The sequence below is a fragment of the Perognathus longimembris genome, chromosome 25 (assembly GCF_023159225.1).
Source record: "Perognathus longimembris pacificus isolate PPM17 chromosome 25, ASM2315922v1, whole genome shotgun sequence".
Taxonomy (NCBI): Eukaryota; Metazoa; Chordata; class Mammalia; order Rodentia; family Heteromyidae; genus Perognathus; species Perognathus longimembris.
This window is the reverse complement of record NC_063185.1, coordinates 17022845-17038800: the sequence shown is the minus strand read 5'-3', so window position 1 is coordinate 17038800 and position 15956 is coordinate 17022845. Positions and strand designations below refer to the sequence as shown.

Genomic DNA, 15956 nt, shown 5'->3' with positions numbered 1-15956 from the left:
CAATCATCTATCTGTCATCTATTGATCAATCTATCAATCATCTATCTATCATCTATCCATCTATCTGCCATCGATCGATCAATCTATCAATCATCTATCGATCAATCAATCATCTATCTATCCATCTATCTATCTGTCATCTATCAATCAATCATCTATCATCTATCGATCAATCTATCAATCATCTATCGATCTATCAATCATCTATCCATCATCCATCCATCTATCATCTATCGATCAATCTATCAATCATCTATGTATCATCTATCTATCCATCATCCATCCATCTGTCATCTATTGATCAGTCTATCTATCATCTATCTATCCATCTATCTATCTGTCATCTATCAATCAATCATCTATTGATCAATCTATCAATCATCTATCTATCATCTATCTATCCATCACCCATCCATCTATCTATCATCTATCGATCAATCTATCAATCATCTATCTATCATCTATCTATCCATCATCCATCCATCTGTCATCTATTGATCAGTCTATCTATCATCTATCTATCCATCATCCATCCATCTATCTATCTATCTATCTGTCTATCGACCAATCTATCAGTCATCCATCCATCTATCAATCACCTATCGATCAATCTATCACCTATCGATCTGTCTTCTCTAGAGAAAGCAGGGAAGCGCTGGTCGCTCAGGCCCGTCTCTGGGATTCGTTCCTGAACGCAGGGGAGCCCCCCTCACCACAGGCCCGGCGAGGGGTCCGGGGGCTCGCAGGGCTGGACCCAGGCGTCACCGTCCTCTTCTTGGGGACCCCGTGCGGCCCCGGCCGGCCCGGAGGACACGAGGGTCAGGGGGTCGGGATGGCGGCTGCCGTCGTGGGCCCGGGGCCTGACGTAGGCGCGGAGGGGCCCGGGGAAGGTGTGGTGGAAGGTGAAGAGGTGGGAGCCGTCGGAGGCGTTGAAGAAGGACAGCCGCCCGGCCTCGTGGTCCAGGAAGACGCCCACCCGGCGCGGGGGCAGGCGCGGGGCGAGCGCCACGCGGTGGGGGTCCAGGACGAAGTACTCGCAGCCGTTCCACAGCCCCATCACCCAGTAGCCGCCGGCGGGGCTCAGGCGCGCGGGCCCGCGGCGCGCCACGCCCTCCAGGCAGGCGCCCAGGAACCAGCGGCCCCGCGCCCCGACGTGCACCTCCCAGTAGTGCCGGCCCGCGGGGAAGCGCTCCCGGCTCAGCACGCACGTCTGCTCCGTGAACCGCCCGGGGTCGCCCGCGCCGGCGGCGGCGGCGGCGGGGCTCGGGGTCCCCCCCGCCGTGTCCACGCGGGACGAGGACACGCTCTTGCCGTCCTCGGACACCTCCAGGCTGGGGTGCGCCGTGGCGGGATCCAAGGTGATGTCCACTGCAGCGGGGGCACGGGGTTCGTGTCAGCTGGGGAGAGCTGGGGGGACCCCACCCCCTACCCCCCCACATCCACACTCTCCCCTTCTCCCATCGACAGCCCTCCAGATTCTGAGGGGTTCTAGAATCTCCCCCCCCCCAGTACCTCCTTTTGGTGTGTGTGTGTGTGTGTGTGTGTGTGTGTGTGTGTGTGTGTGTGTGTGAAAGCTGGCGCTCTACCGCTCGAGTCACACTTCCATTTTCAGTTATTTTGGGGGGGCTCGTGGGTGATAAGAGTCTCCCGGACTTTCCTGCCCAGGCTGCCTTCCAACCGTGACCCTCAGATCTCAGCCTCCTGATTAGCTAGGGGGACAGGCGGGAGCCACCGGCGCCCGGCTGCTTTCTGTAAAATTGGTTTTTAAAGTGTTATTATTATGAAAGCGGTGGATGTGCAGAGGGGTTAGAGTTGCATAAGCCAGGTAAAGCGTACATTTCTTTGTTTGGACGGTTACCACCCCTTCTCTTGCAGTTTGTCCTTCCCGTCCCCCCTCGCACGTTGGGTAGTTCATTTTCAACAGCCTCCTGGTTTCTCTGAGGGTTTTAATGCACATGTTGCATGCGTCACACCGTGTATGCAAGTGTACTGTGTGTGTGTGCGTGCGCGTGTGCGTGTGTGCGCGTGTGTCTCAGACTTAGACTTGGGCTCGCAGGGCTTTCCTCTTAGGTCAGATCGCTCATTCATCCCATCTGCTTAAGATCCAGCCAAAGCAAGTTGCAACTCAGTTTCTCCATTTCCGTTACCTGCATATTGTCGGGCCATTCTCCACTCTGAAACCAAACAGAGAGGAAAAAGATGGTGAGGAGGCTGAGCCAGGAGCTCTCGGCCCCCACGAGGGCGCACTGGGAAAGCAAGGGAAGGAAGCCTCAGGACAAAGCACCCATGCAAGTTTGGCTGGACGTGCCTGTGGCCTCGGCCTCTGGGAACAAGGCCAGAGCAGGCCGGCGGGCAGACCCATGTTGACCCGGGACTACACACGCACCCATGGCCACTCCTTCCGTCAAGGGAAAGTTACGCACAGTGGCCTAGGATGGCATTGGGGGAAAAAAACCGAAGTCACTGTAGAGAGAACAATGACTGGATTCTCCCCTCACACCTAGAAAACAGTGAGTCCGAGGACTGAACACCTGGGTCTAGTTGGGTTCTGGAATGTTCCTTCAAGACCCTTGAGGAACAGTCTGAGTCTTCAGCTTGAGCTATTGGGAAGTGGTGGAACCTTTCTTTAATAGGTGGAAGTGTTCCACTCCACGGGGGGGCAGTCACGTGATCACAACACCCAGCCATGCTGCTAAGCTATGACGTCTTACTTGCATTTTTTTTTTTCTAACCCCAGGACAATCTTTCCAATTTACCATGGGTGTCCTGAGATGCAGCCCCATGGCGGCTTCGTCAGGGATCATAATGGGAAATAGTTGGTAGGAAAAATGGCCTTTACTCACCAGCCTGGCCTTCAGCTCTTCTCCAGTCTGAAGCAGTAAAAGGGAACACAGAATTAGGACCCCGGAATGGCACGACTTCCCTATTTCACCTGTCACGTCTGACACCATCCCTGCTCTCCTCCCCCTCCACTGCCGCATCCTGACATCACACCCGAGTGAACATGAGTGAACACACTGCTAATTAGACGCAAAAATCACAAGGTGGGCAGCAAGGACCTTTCTTTCTTTTCTTTTCTTTTCTTTTTTTTTTTTTGGCCAGGTCTGGGGCTTGAACTCAGGGCCTGAGCACTGTCCCTGGCTTCTTTTTCCTCAAGGCTAACACTCTATCACTTGAGCCACAGCGCCACTTCTGGCTTTTTCTATATATGTGGTGATGAGGAATTGAACCCAGGGCTTCATGTATACGAAGCGAGCGCTCTTGCCATTAGGCCACATTCCCAGCCCCAGCAAAGAACAATTTTAAGAGGGGTTACTTACCCAGCTCTGTCCGAAGCTTCTCTATAAGCAAAAGAGAGGAAAAGGTCAACGTTCAGAGGAGGGAGAAACCTTCCAAAGCAGTTAGCTCATTGGGGAGAAATTCTTTGGCCTCTGTCTAAGTGGCTGCAAGGTTTCTCCACGGGGTAGCAAGCAGCCTGCACTCTGGGGGAGGCACCCCGAACTTACCCAGCTGTGCCGTCAGTTTTCCTGAAGAAGAAACGAAAAGAAGAAGAAGTTGGGCAGCGGGTGAGAGAGGACAGACCGGGAGTATCTTCCTCCCCACCTTCTTGCCTCCCGGCTCCTAGAACCTCCTCCTGCTCTGCCACATGCCTTGTGGAGCCAGCATTCCTTTGGCTCCTCAGAGATGTGGGCTTAGAGGATGTCTGCGCCCCAGCTTACCTCGTTCCTTGTCCGCCTGCTTCTTTGCCTTTGCTGAAAGCAAGAGACAAGATGGACTATGCACCCTCTCCTGCCTCCAGCCAGGCAGGCAGGGTGTCCGTGGAAACTCCCCATCCACCAGCTGGATTTGCCTCCCAAGCAAAGCAAATCCAGCTGCAAGGGGGCGGGGGTGGCAGGCAGCAGCCTCTTACCTTGGGACTGCCGCTGCTTGCGAAAGTAGCGCAATGCCAGCATGGCAAGGAGGACCAGGAGGAGCAGCAGTGCCACCAGGGTCCCAAGGAATGCCCTCTTCCAGGGGGATGTGCCGGGTAAGAACATGTCTAGAAAACACCCGCCCCCACCAGGGAGATGTCTATTGGGTACTCCTGACCACCCAGACAAGCCCACCTTGGACCTCATAATGATCCACAAGGTCAGCCAGGTACTGGTGGCTCATGTCTGTAATCCTAGCTACTCAGAAGCCACGAGATCGGAGGATGATGGCTCAAAGCCAGCCTGAGGAACAACGTCTATGAGACTCTTATCTTCGGTTAAGCGCGCGCACACACACACACACACACACACACACACACACACACACGCCAGAAGTGGCGCTGTGGCTCAAGTGGTAGAGCACCAGCCTTGAGCAAAAAGAAGCTCAGGGACAGTGCCTAGGCCTTGAGTTCAAGCCCCAGGACTGGCACAAACACACACACACACACACACACACGAATCCAATTCTTCTAGATAAAACTAAAGCTCACGCCAGCACCTTTGGAGATGGGCTGAAAGGCTTACTTTGTTTCTGGCTATAGCATGCCGTTTCTAGGTAGGTAGGATGTCACTGAGCTATGTCCTCAGTTCTAATTTCTTTAGTTACCTGGGGGATACCATCTTGCACTTAGGCCTGGTGTGGTCCGGAGAGTGATCCTCCTATTTCTTCCCGCATAGCTGGGAGGAGAGGCAGGAGCCACCACACATAGATTTAGGTTGGCAGAGGTCTTTGGAACTGGGCTGGCCGGGAATCAAGATCCTCTAGACCTCCATTTCCCAAATTATTAGGATTACAGGCATGAGCCACTCACTTAACCTGTCCCTCACTACCACTCTTCTCTTTCTTATTTAGCATACTCAGGGAAGTTAGTAGGACCACGTGGAAGGCTTGGAGCTAAGCCTCCGGCACGGAGCTCCTGTTACAAATTTATATTTGTGTATACATCTAAAAAGAAAGAAAAGAAAAGAAAACCCTTTGGATTTTCCCTAATACCAAAGGGAAATCCTTCACTTCCCATTTCTCAGAGCATTTCCTTTAGGAAACTTGGAAATTCTTTCTCTACCACTTCAAAATGTAGGTAAGTGGGTTTGAAAGCTAAACAAACATCTTGCCAGCCTTAACAACCCAGGACTGCTTTGATATGCAAACATCAGACAAATATCCCATTTTTTTTTCTTGGTCCTCAAGTACCTGGTTCCAAGCTGTAACTACATGCCTGCCATAGACACATGAGGCTTTTTTTATTTTTCCTTTGGATAAAGACATCTGATATAGAAAGCCACGCCAGTTACCGGTGTGACAAAGGGTGCTGTCAACTCTGTCAACTTGAGCACAAGTTACTGTTTCTCTGAGGGTTTCAATCTGCCTGACTGTACCTGTAGGAGAGATTTATTTCTGTTATAATAATGTAACTATTGATTTGGACTGATGTGAGAAATGGTCAATAGGTTGGGTTTTCTCTAACACTTGAAGCAATCTAATACATTAAACCCTTCCATGGATGCATCCTAAGATACGTGTGTGTGTGCGCGTGCGTGCGCGTGTGCGCGCGTGTGCGTGTACTTGTTCTGGGGCCTAAACTCAGGGCCTGAGTGCTGTTCCCGAGCTTTGCTGCTCAAAGCTAGCACTCTATCACTCGAGCCACAGCTCCCCTTCTGGATTTTTGGTGGTTACTGGGAGATAAGAGTCTCACAGACTTTTATCCAGGTGGGTTTTGAACCTTAGTCCTCAGATGTCAGCTTCCTGAGTAGCTAGGATTCTAGGTGTCAGCCACTTGTGCCTGGCCATAATAGGATTTTGATGTTCAATGGTAATCTACTTCCATGAATTACCTTTTTCTAATCCACAGGCATTATCAGATACCATTTTCTGCTTGGGACTTTCTCTCTAGCTCCTACCATATAGATCAAGATGTGAGATGGTTTACATCATAGTTTATTGGGCACGTTGTGAGTGTTCTGCCTGGTAATTGCTTGAAGGATAAAATGAGGGCTGCCCAGGTTCTCATGCCCATCTCTAATGAGTAGACTTGACAGGCTTTGCACCTGGCCGTTGGCACAGCGGCGCTGGCTCTCTGGTGTCTCCTTTCTGTCTCTTACTCTTTGGATTTCCAGCTGCATTCTTAGTGAGCTCCTGATTCCTCACTCGATGGCTCTGCAGAGGTCGAGGCTAGCTCATCTCACACTCAGCCAGATCTCAGAATCCTTGAACCCCTATAGACCAACGTTGAGGCCAATCGACACGGAGGATGTAGCAAGTAAGATGCTATGGAAAGCCACTATCTACTGACCTGCTATCTGGAGCACCAACTCTTTCTTCTGGACCAGGAGAGGGTTGTAGATGGAGCAGGACACACTGCGATGGGCTCCCTTCCGGACAACCACAGACGTTTCTAAACTGAACAGGCCCTGGGCATCCTGGATGATGGCTTCCGACTCTGGAGGGAGGCACTGGCCCTGGGGGCCACTCCACTGAACCTTGGGCTTGGGGTACCAGCCGCTGGAGCTGCATTTCAGGTGAATGCCTCCTTCCTTGAAGCCTTCGAGGGAGATGCGAGGGTCTGAGCCAGGTCCTGGGAGAGAGAGAAAAGGAGTGATAAAGGTCAGGCTCCATCCTAGAAAGTGTGTAAGAAGTCCTTGTCCTTGTTCACCATTTCAAAGTCACCATAAGACAGAAACAGGGGCAGCTATTAACCTCTGTGTGGGCTTGCCTCCCCGACTCCATGGCAGATAAAGGACAGTGCGGATTCGCAGTGGAATACAGTCAATATTCTCCCAGGGGAGGCGGGGGTGGGGGGAGACAGAGAGATAAAGACAGAGAGACAGAGACAGACAGACACACAGAGTCAATCCCGAGGCTTGAACTCAGGGCCTGGGAGATAAGTGTCTCAAGGACTTTCCTGCCTGAGCTGGCTTTGAACCAGGATCCTTAGATCTCAACCCCCTGGGTAGCTAGGATTACAGGTGAGAGCCACCAACACCGGGCCCCTTGGAGATATTGAAAACATTCAGAGAAGCATATTTGATAGAGAAGAACTGTACTGTACACATTTAGTCATATTATGCCAAGAAAATATGCACGAGAAAAAGCTTCTTTTAGAATGTAGCATTGTCCCATCTCAAATTCCAATAGGTTGTTCTCTCTTTGGTCTTACTGGAGTTGATGTGTTTGTGTTATAGGGACTTCTTTGTCTCTTTATTCTTTTGGAGTTAACTCTGTGTATCTATCTTATCTATCTCTCTATTGTCTATTCTTTGCAGTGCTGGTTCTTATGTGTGCTAAGTGAGCACTTAACCACTTAGCTACATCCCAGCCACGTATTTCGAACTGGCAAACATGAATACGGGTTCAATGTCAATGTTATATAAAATCCTATCCATACAGTTCTGAGCCTTTCTCCATCCTTTTCATCTTGTACATCTTCCCTCATCCCTTAGGTACCATTTTTTCATTTTCCTCTTTAAGTCAAGGTATGTTTATTCTTTTAAATGTATCCCTATTATCTTTAAGTACTTGCGCAAAGGAGTTGCCAATCACCAAAGCGGTGTGTGACTACCATGCGTCTTGACCAAGGTCGCCCTTCCAACTTTCTCACCCATCCCGCCCTCCCCACCGCTTCCCTCACTTCTCTTAATTTTTGTAGACCATGCATTGGATTTTTTTTTATTGCATTCTCCCCCTTTAGCTGATCCTTATCACAATGTTCTTCCTCCCTTCTTACACACGGAAATGTGGATCACCAACCCTCTTGATATGTGTGTGCGCGCGCCAGCCCCGTGGCTCTGTGTCTCCACCCCAGCCGACCCCGCTCCCTCTGTCCCCCCTCCACACACCCCCCACCGTGGAGGCCTGGCCCCGCACCCACCGGCGACCTCCAGCTCCCAGACGGCTTCCCCCGAGAAGTCGCTGGAGAGGAAGCGGCAGCCGTAGGCGCCCTCGTCGGCGGGCAGGACGCCGCGCAGGTGCAGGCTCACGCTGCCGTCCGCGATCCCGTCGGTGACCAGTCGGGTTCTGTTGTGGAACTGCGTGGTCTGCTGGGCCCCGAGCCCCGGCCCCTCCGGGTACAGGTGCACCACGTCCGAGGCCGCGCCCCGGAACCAGAGGATCTCCATGTGCTCCGCGTCCCGGTACGGGGACAGATGGCAGGGGAACTCCACCTCCTCCCCGACCAGGGCCAGCATGGTCTCCTCGGGGCCTACCACCTTGACCTCCTCTAGATGACAAGCCAGAACAGCGGCCCAAGTCAACCTCTTCAAACATGATTACATCACCACCACCATCACCACCACCACCACCACCATCATCACCATCACCACCACCACCATCACCATCACCATCACCACCACCATTATCATCACCAACACCATCACCACCATCACCATCACCACCATCACCACCATCACCACCACCATCACCATCATCACCATCACCACCACCACCACCACCACCACCATCACCATCACCATCACCACCACCATTATCATCACCAACACCATCACCACCATCACCATCACCACCATCACCACCATCACCACCACCATCACCATCACCATCATCACCATCACCACCACCACCACCACCACCATCATCACCATCACCACCATCACCACCACCACCATCATCACCATCACCACCACCACCATCACCAACATCACCACCACCATCACCACCATCACCATCATCACCACCATCACCATCATCATCACCACCACCACCATCACCACCATCATCACCACCACCACCACCATCACCACCATCATCACCACCACCACCACTATCATCACCATCACCCTCACCACCACCACCACCACCATTATCATCACCACCACCCTTATCATCACCAACACCATCACCACCATCACCATCACCACCATCACCACCACCATCACCATCACCATCATCACCAACATCACCACCACCATCACCACCATCACCATCATCACCACCATCACCACCATCATCACCACCACCACCACCATCACCACCATCATCACCACCACCACCACTATTATCACCATCACCACCACCACCACCATTATCATCACCACCACCATCACCACCATCACCACCATCACCACCATCACCACCATCACCATCATCACCACCACCATCATCATCACCACCACCACCATCACCACCATCATCACCACCACCACCACCATCACCACCATCACCACCACCACCATCATTTTCATTGTCAGTTGCAGGGGCTTTTGAACTCAGGACCTGGGCTCTGTCCCTGAGATTTTTTTCACTCAAAACTAGCACTCAACCATTTTGAGCCAAAGCCTCACTTCTGGTTTTCTGGTAGTTAATTGGAGATAAGAGTTTCGTAGCCTTTCCTGCCTGGGCTGTCTTTGAACCCCAATCCTCAGATCTCAGCCTCTCAAATAGCTAGGATTACAGGCTTGAGACACCAGCACCTGGTTAGAATTATTATTATCATCATTATTATTATTATCACATCCCTTTGGATACCTTTCTCCATCTCTATCTCTACCCATCTCCTATCTCTATCTCTTTCTCCTCTATCTGTCTCTCTATCTCTATCTCTGTCTGTCTGTCTGATTGCTTTCGAGACCAGGAATCTACAGCAGATCATTCAAATGACTAGGATGAAGCTGGGCACCAGTGGTTTGTACTAAAAAAAAAAAAAGCCAAAAAATAGAGCTGTGGCTGAAGTGGTTAAGACCCAGGATGGCCACGAAATACCATGTCCAGTGCAGTAAATGAAATGCAGTGGGTTTTTTTTTTCTTGCCAGTTCTCGGGCTTGAACTCAGGGCTTGAGCACAGCCCCTGGCTTCTTTTTGCTCACAGCGCCACTTCTGGTTTTTCCTATATATGTGGTGCTGAGGAATCAAACCCAGGGCTTCATGTATGCGAGGCAAGCGCTCTACTCTACCACTAGACCATATTCCCAGCCCTGAAATACAATTTTTAAGCCAAAATAAGGCAGATAAAGAAACTAATGTGTATGTTATATTCCTCTGTGTGTGTGTGTGTGTGTGTGTGTGTGTGTGTGTGTGTGTTTCCTGGGACTTTAACTCTAGGACTAGCTAACTGTCCCTGAACTTTTTCATGCTGAAACCTAGTGCCCTACCACTTGAGCCACACTTCCACTTCCAGCTTTTTGGTGCTTAATTAGAGATAAGAGTCTCATAGGCTTTCCTGCCCAGGCTGGCTTTGAACTGCAATCCTCAGATCTCAGCTTCCTGAGTATCTAGGATTACAGGTGTGAGCCACAGGTGCCTAGCTGGCAGCTTGCTTTGTGAATTGATGAGACTAATACAGATCTTTCCTGACCCTCAAACACTGTGCGGGGAGGGTAACTGCGCTGGGATTATTATACCAACTTATCCCCACCCCAGACCAAGAAGAAATTTCTGCCGCCCACTTGCCGTGCTCTCTGCTATGTGGGAAGGGAGGAAAAGCTCTGGATGGTGCTGGGTGAGGAGGGGGAGAGCAATGGGTTTTTAGCAATCGGGTTCTATGTGACGGGGTGGGAGGGGGGGCACCTGGCAGAAGATGTGGGCAGAGCTGAGCCACACAGAGGCTGGCTGAGTTGCCTATGGCTGCCGATTATAGGCACTACCTGAGTTCACCTGCCCAGGCTGAGGCAAGAAGAGAAGGTAGGTAAGGAAGAAGGCACTGCTGGGGAGGAGAACTCGCTTCAAGAATTCCAGGGATCCTGGGAAATCCGCCATCTGTCCTCAGCAACAAGGGCCACACCTGGTAAGAAAGGAAGTGATTCTGGGGGCAACGTGGGCACTTGTATTCAGTTCATCAGGGCTGAGATCCATCATTGCAATAATAATAACAATGAGAATAATAATAATTATAATAGTGATTCTGGGGTTCTTACCAGTCCCCCATACCTGGCTTAAAACCATAACCGGATATGAGAACTGCTTCTAATTTTACCAGCCAATACTATTATTAGCTTTGCTCAAACTCATGTTTCTTCAAGAGTACAGGGCTGTAGGGTCCCAGAGGAAACAACATCGGGGCAAGGTATTGTTTAGAGCCAGGAACAGAGCCATACATTGTGTGGGGGGCTCAGTGACACCCCTTTCTGGAATTTATAGTGTTCCCCAAACAAAGGCAAATCTGAAGAATCTCAGATGCTTTTCTGGGGGGGAGGTCAGTCATGGTGTTTGAACTCAGGGCCTGGGTACTGTCCTTAAGCTCTTTTGCTCAAGACTAGCACTCTACCACATTGAACCACAGTGCCATTTCCGGTTTTTCTGGTGGTTAACTGGAGATAAGGGTCCCACTTACTTTCTTGGCTTTGGCTGTGATCCTCAGATCGCAGTCTCTTGAGTAGCTAGGATTATAGGCTTGAGCCACTGGTGCCGGGCTTCAGATGCATTTTTATTCTCCCTTCTTTACTAGGACTGAACCACAGCCTGACATGGAAAAACATTAGGTCCACAAACCAGAGGAACAGACACAAAGTCCTATGCTTTAGGAAAGGGAGAATACGCCTGGCCTGCTCCAATGACATTCTGGGACAATTTCAGGCAAACCTGAGACTGCAGGGGGTGATTTCTAGGGTCTCCTATGGGCTATTTTTCTTGTATATCTACAGCAGCTTTGAAGTCCCACTCGTTCTTTCTTCCCACCTGTGGTTCAGCGAATTCAGTCCCAGACTGAGCATGATGCTTCTAACTCTATTCCTCCCTTGGGCTCTGTGGTACCATCTCAGTGAATGGAAGCCAGTGATTCTGGCTTGGCCAACACGTCCTTGGATCCCCATTACCTCCTTATTCAATTGTAGGATTTTTAGGCATGTTTTGCACCTGCACGAGCCTCACTCTCTCTACTTGTGCAATGGAAGAAAACAAACAGTGTCAACTCGGAGTCATTTACCCTCTTACACATTAGTAAGATGCTCTTGAAATAAATTCAGCACACCCTCGTTTTTTTCCTCTACCTTCTGAACATCTGTTCTTTCTCTTCTTCCAGAGATTTCTCCCTGTCTCTCTCTATACTCTCCCTCAGCACCCCCTGGGAAAGGCCTGCTGTAGAAAACTCACTCCCCAGAATCCCTCAGTTTCTTTCCCTATCTTCTGCCACCGTCATCCTCATCATTTTTTTTTTTCTTTCTGCAGACACAGGTCTGGGTCACAAGGTGTCTAGCCACAGAACCAACCAAACAACTACAAACACAACATTAAAAAACAAAACAAAACACGACCACCAGGGTAAGCAATTTAAAACGGAGCATCCTGAAGAGCTTGTCAATAACATCCCCGACACGATGCAACTCTCTTCCTTCAGCACCCAGGGATGTCGTCACCTGGGAAGGTTTTACGTGCAGGGCAAGAGTTCAGCCATCTTCTGAAGTGGGGAGTCAGCATTGCCCCCCTCCTTAGGTGCTGCCTGAAGCCTGCCCTTTCCCACCTGGCTGGGGGTTAAAAATAAAACGAGGCTCTGACTCGTATTGAAGTACCAGTGTCCCCTGGAAAGAAATACACCTCAATTTCATCCATGCGCAGCGGAGTTGAGCTGGGTTTCGGACTGTGGGCTGGCGAGTGTTGCTGGGTCTATTGGATTGCAGTGGAAGATGGGGACGGATGGGCAGAAGTGGGGCGAGCTGAGCTGGGGGGGCCGTTCTCTCTGTTCTCCAGCGAGCTCCTGTTTTCCCCTTCTGAAGACAGGGAGGGAGAGGGCCCATGCACTCTCCCTCCACCATCCCCCCCACCATCCCCCACCATCCCCCCCCACCATCCCCCCCCCACCCGGGGCAGCATGCTGTCGCTCATCCCCTTCCTCTGGATTCCTTCTGTTCCCTCCTTGCTTTGCCCCTGCCCCTAGCCAGGCCCAGTTCTGATTCCTTTTCTCCTGCATTTCGAATTCCCGAGCACTCTTGTCGAATGTCAGTCTCTCAGCTCTGGAGTTCTTTCTTGAAAGACAAACCCTATTTTGCTTTGCTATTTTTTTTCTCTTTTTGTGAAGTGTGTAAGCGGCCGATGTCACCACACTCTTCTTCTCTCCCAAACCGTAAGTTCCAAGGAGGTCAGCGGGGCATGGACACGATCCTGCCCTCCCCACCCTTGCACCGAAGGCATCGTGGCAGGCAGTGACCCCTCTCACCGCCCCTGTAGCTTTTCTTATGACTAAGGCTGGGTGACAGATAAGGAAATGGGCCCACATGGGTTTGGTGGGTTCCAGTAACCCACAGGAGGACTTCCACCCTCTTGGCGTCTCTTCAGATGAGTTGCCTCAAGGAGGGAGCCCCAGCAGGTGCGTGCGTCTTTTCCATCCGATGGGGTACCTCTCAGGGGACCTGGTCTAACAGGCACACCGGAAGCACCCCATCCTGCCACCAGGCTCAGCTGAGAAGACAATGCTACCCATGCCATACTCTGCCGCCCCCTCCCACCCCCCACCCCGGGGGCTCCCCTCATCCTTTTCTGCTTTTCATTTCCTTTCTGAAAGGGGGAGGTGGGGAAAGGTGTGGAGAATGAGCCACGTACCTTTCGGGTAGCAGCAAAAATGTGTCCTGGTGACCACTCACTTTTCCCTCGCAAAGGGGACGATGGCGGTGGAGTGTCTTAGTCCCCGATGCCAACACCCTTTAAAAATGGACTGCAGGCTCAGTGTGTGTGTGTGTGTGTGTGTGTGTGTGTGTGTGTGTGTGTGTGTGTGTGTAGAATAGCTCATTGATGACAAAATTATTCACCCACCTTCCACCTTAGGACACATGCTCTTGGCTCTGCCCTTTGTTATAAAAACCAAGATGGATAGAACAAAACAAGGAAGTCTCTGTCATATCCTGTCTCTGGGGGGAAACCCACACGTTCAATTCCCATGGAAAATGTCCCTCCAGGGTCTTGGAAGGAGGGCAAAGGTAGCTGAGAGCTTTGCAGAATAGGCAGCAGCGCTGCGGCGTTTCGGAGCAGGAAAGGCTGCTTGCGATGGCCGCACAGGACCTCTGTGTGGATGGAGCTGGGGCTGGGGGGAGGCAGGAGGGCTGTTCTTGCTGAGCTTCCCGCTCCTCATAGTCCTGGCAAAAGAGACAGACTAGGCTGTTATGTCCACTGAAGGTCAGGACCCCACCATCTCTCTGCAGGGGGAAACCAGAAAAGAAATGCCCCAGACCAAAAACTCCCAGTCACTGTTCATCCACACAGCTTGGAACTTGCGTGGGAGACGGTGTTAGGATGGTTCAATAAAGAACAGCACAGCTCCACCTGACCCCATTTTTGCCGTGGGCCACGGTGCAATCTCGGTCCTGGTGGGAAAGAAGAGCAAATTTCAGCTTCCTGGTGGAACTACTTTACTGATGCTCTCTCAGGGAGAGGGGGGGAAGGTCTAAATTGTGGCACAAAGAATCACAAGCAGGTGCAGGACATCCCCAGGGACTCCCAGAAACCCATGATGTTTGAAGACAGGCAGGGCAAGGTACCAGGGGATGGGTTAGCTACATGGTAGATATCTGAAGGGAACTGTATGCAGACATCTTGGGTGAGGGGGGAAAATATGGACTCAGGTGTGCTTAAAGATATCTTTAGGGTAGTAAGGAGGGGCTGAATGAGACAGAGGAAGGTTCAGATTAAACTTAAACCAGCCATTGAATAGTGAACAGGGTCAGGGAGGAGAGTAATGGCACCTTCATTAGTATGTATGGTCAAAGGAAAAGGCCAGGGAGCAAGCTAGAAAAGCAAAGAAGGGGGTTGGGAGGTGGAGATAGAGGTCCGACTAATAAATGGATAGACTCAAGGCAGAGGAATGTTTTCCTTTATAAACTCACACCGTAATCCTAGCTACTCAGAAGGCTGAGATCAGAGGATCACAGTTCAAAGCCAGCCCAGGCAGGAAAGTCCATGAGACTCTTACTGCAATGAACCACCAGAAGACCAAAAGTGGAGCTGTGGCTCAAGGTAGTACAACACTAGCTTTGAGCAGAAAAGCTCAAGGACAGTACCCAGGGTCTGAGTTCAAGACCTATGACTGGTGTGCACGTGCACGCATGCACACACACACACACACACACACACACACACAGAGTGTCAGATACAGTGACCTCATATAATGAACTTGTGGACTTTTGTCCAGTGCAGCTGCCAATAATCTTTGGATAGTAGAAAAAAACAGGTCCAATGGTTATGGTTTATGGCTGTGAGGAACATTAACACACATATAGAGATACATCAACAAGATTACTCCAACATTTATACTTTCAGCAACTTCAAAATATGGAACCCATCACTAATTGTATTATTCATTCCCTCATAAGTCAATGAGCTGGTATTCTACCATTTGAAATACATATCTGGCCTTGGTTTTTGCTGGGTTTTTCTGGCCAGTCCTGGGGCTTGGGCTCAGGGCCTGAGCACTGTCCCTGGCTTCTTTTTGCTCAAGGCTAGCACTCTGGCACTTGAGTCACAGCGCCACTTTGGGCTTTTTCTGTTTATGTGGTGTTGAGGAACCCAGGGCTTCATGTATACGAGGCAAGCACCCTTGCCACTAGGCCATATTCCCAGCCCCTCCCTGTGACATTTGAGGTAAGAATCATGGCCAAATGTGTAACTATTGAACCATACACACACACACCTTCTTTTTTTATATTTTTATTTTTAAAAAATTTAAAATTTTTTATTATTTATTGTCAAAATGATGTACAGAGAGGTTACAGTTTCATACGTTAGGCATTGGGTACATTTCTTGTACTGTTTGTTACCTCCTCCCTCATTCCCCCTCCCCCCTCCCCCTTTCCCTCTCCCCCCCCCCGAGTTGTTCAGTTGGTTTACACCAAATGGTTTTGCACACACACCCCTTCTTGTGACGAAAAAATCCACCACAACCAAGCGACTACTCAAGTCTTACCTAAATGTTGTGAAATCTTGAACTAAAAGAGGCAGGAGATTAAAAGCCTTCAACTCAAACCTCATCATCAGATGCATAAATCCAAGTGAGAAAACATTAGCAATGTGAACAACAAGGCCACGTGACTCATCCAAAAGCCAGCAACTCCACA

At 50.5% G+C, this 15956-nt stretch overlaps 1 protein-coding gene across 2 annotated transcripts; it reads right to left on the bottom strand.

Annotated features, from left to right (window-relative positions):
* Window positions 1–598: 598 nt before the first annotated feature.
* Window positions 599–13584, bottom strand: Btnl9 (butyrophilin like 9). 2 transcript variants are annotated; one of them, XM_048334250.1, is made up of 11 exons: window positions 13453–13584; window positions 10566–10702; window positions 7838–8185; window positions 6263–6544; window positions 3911–4039; window positions 3720–3752; window positions 3507–3527; window positions 3321–3341; window positions 2844–2870; window positions 2148–2174; window positions 599–1368 (listed from the first exon to the last, which is right to left on the bottom strand). In XM_048334250.1, the coding sequence occupies exons 2-11, from the start codon at window positions 10675–10677 to the stop codon at window positions 710–712; spliced, it is 1659 nt and encodes a 552-aa protein (XP_048190207.1). In that variant the 5' UTR covers window positions 10678–10702; window positions 13453–13584; the 3' UTR covers window positions 599–709. The 2 variants fall into 2 exon arrangements, with proteins under 2 accessions (XP_048190207.1, XP_048190208.1); XM_048334251.1 differs by lacking the exon at window positions 13453–13584 and adding an exon at window positions 11252–11456.
* Window positions 13585–15956: the final 2372 nt, after the last annotated feature.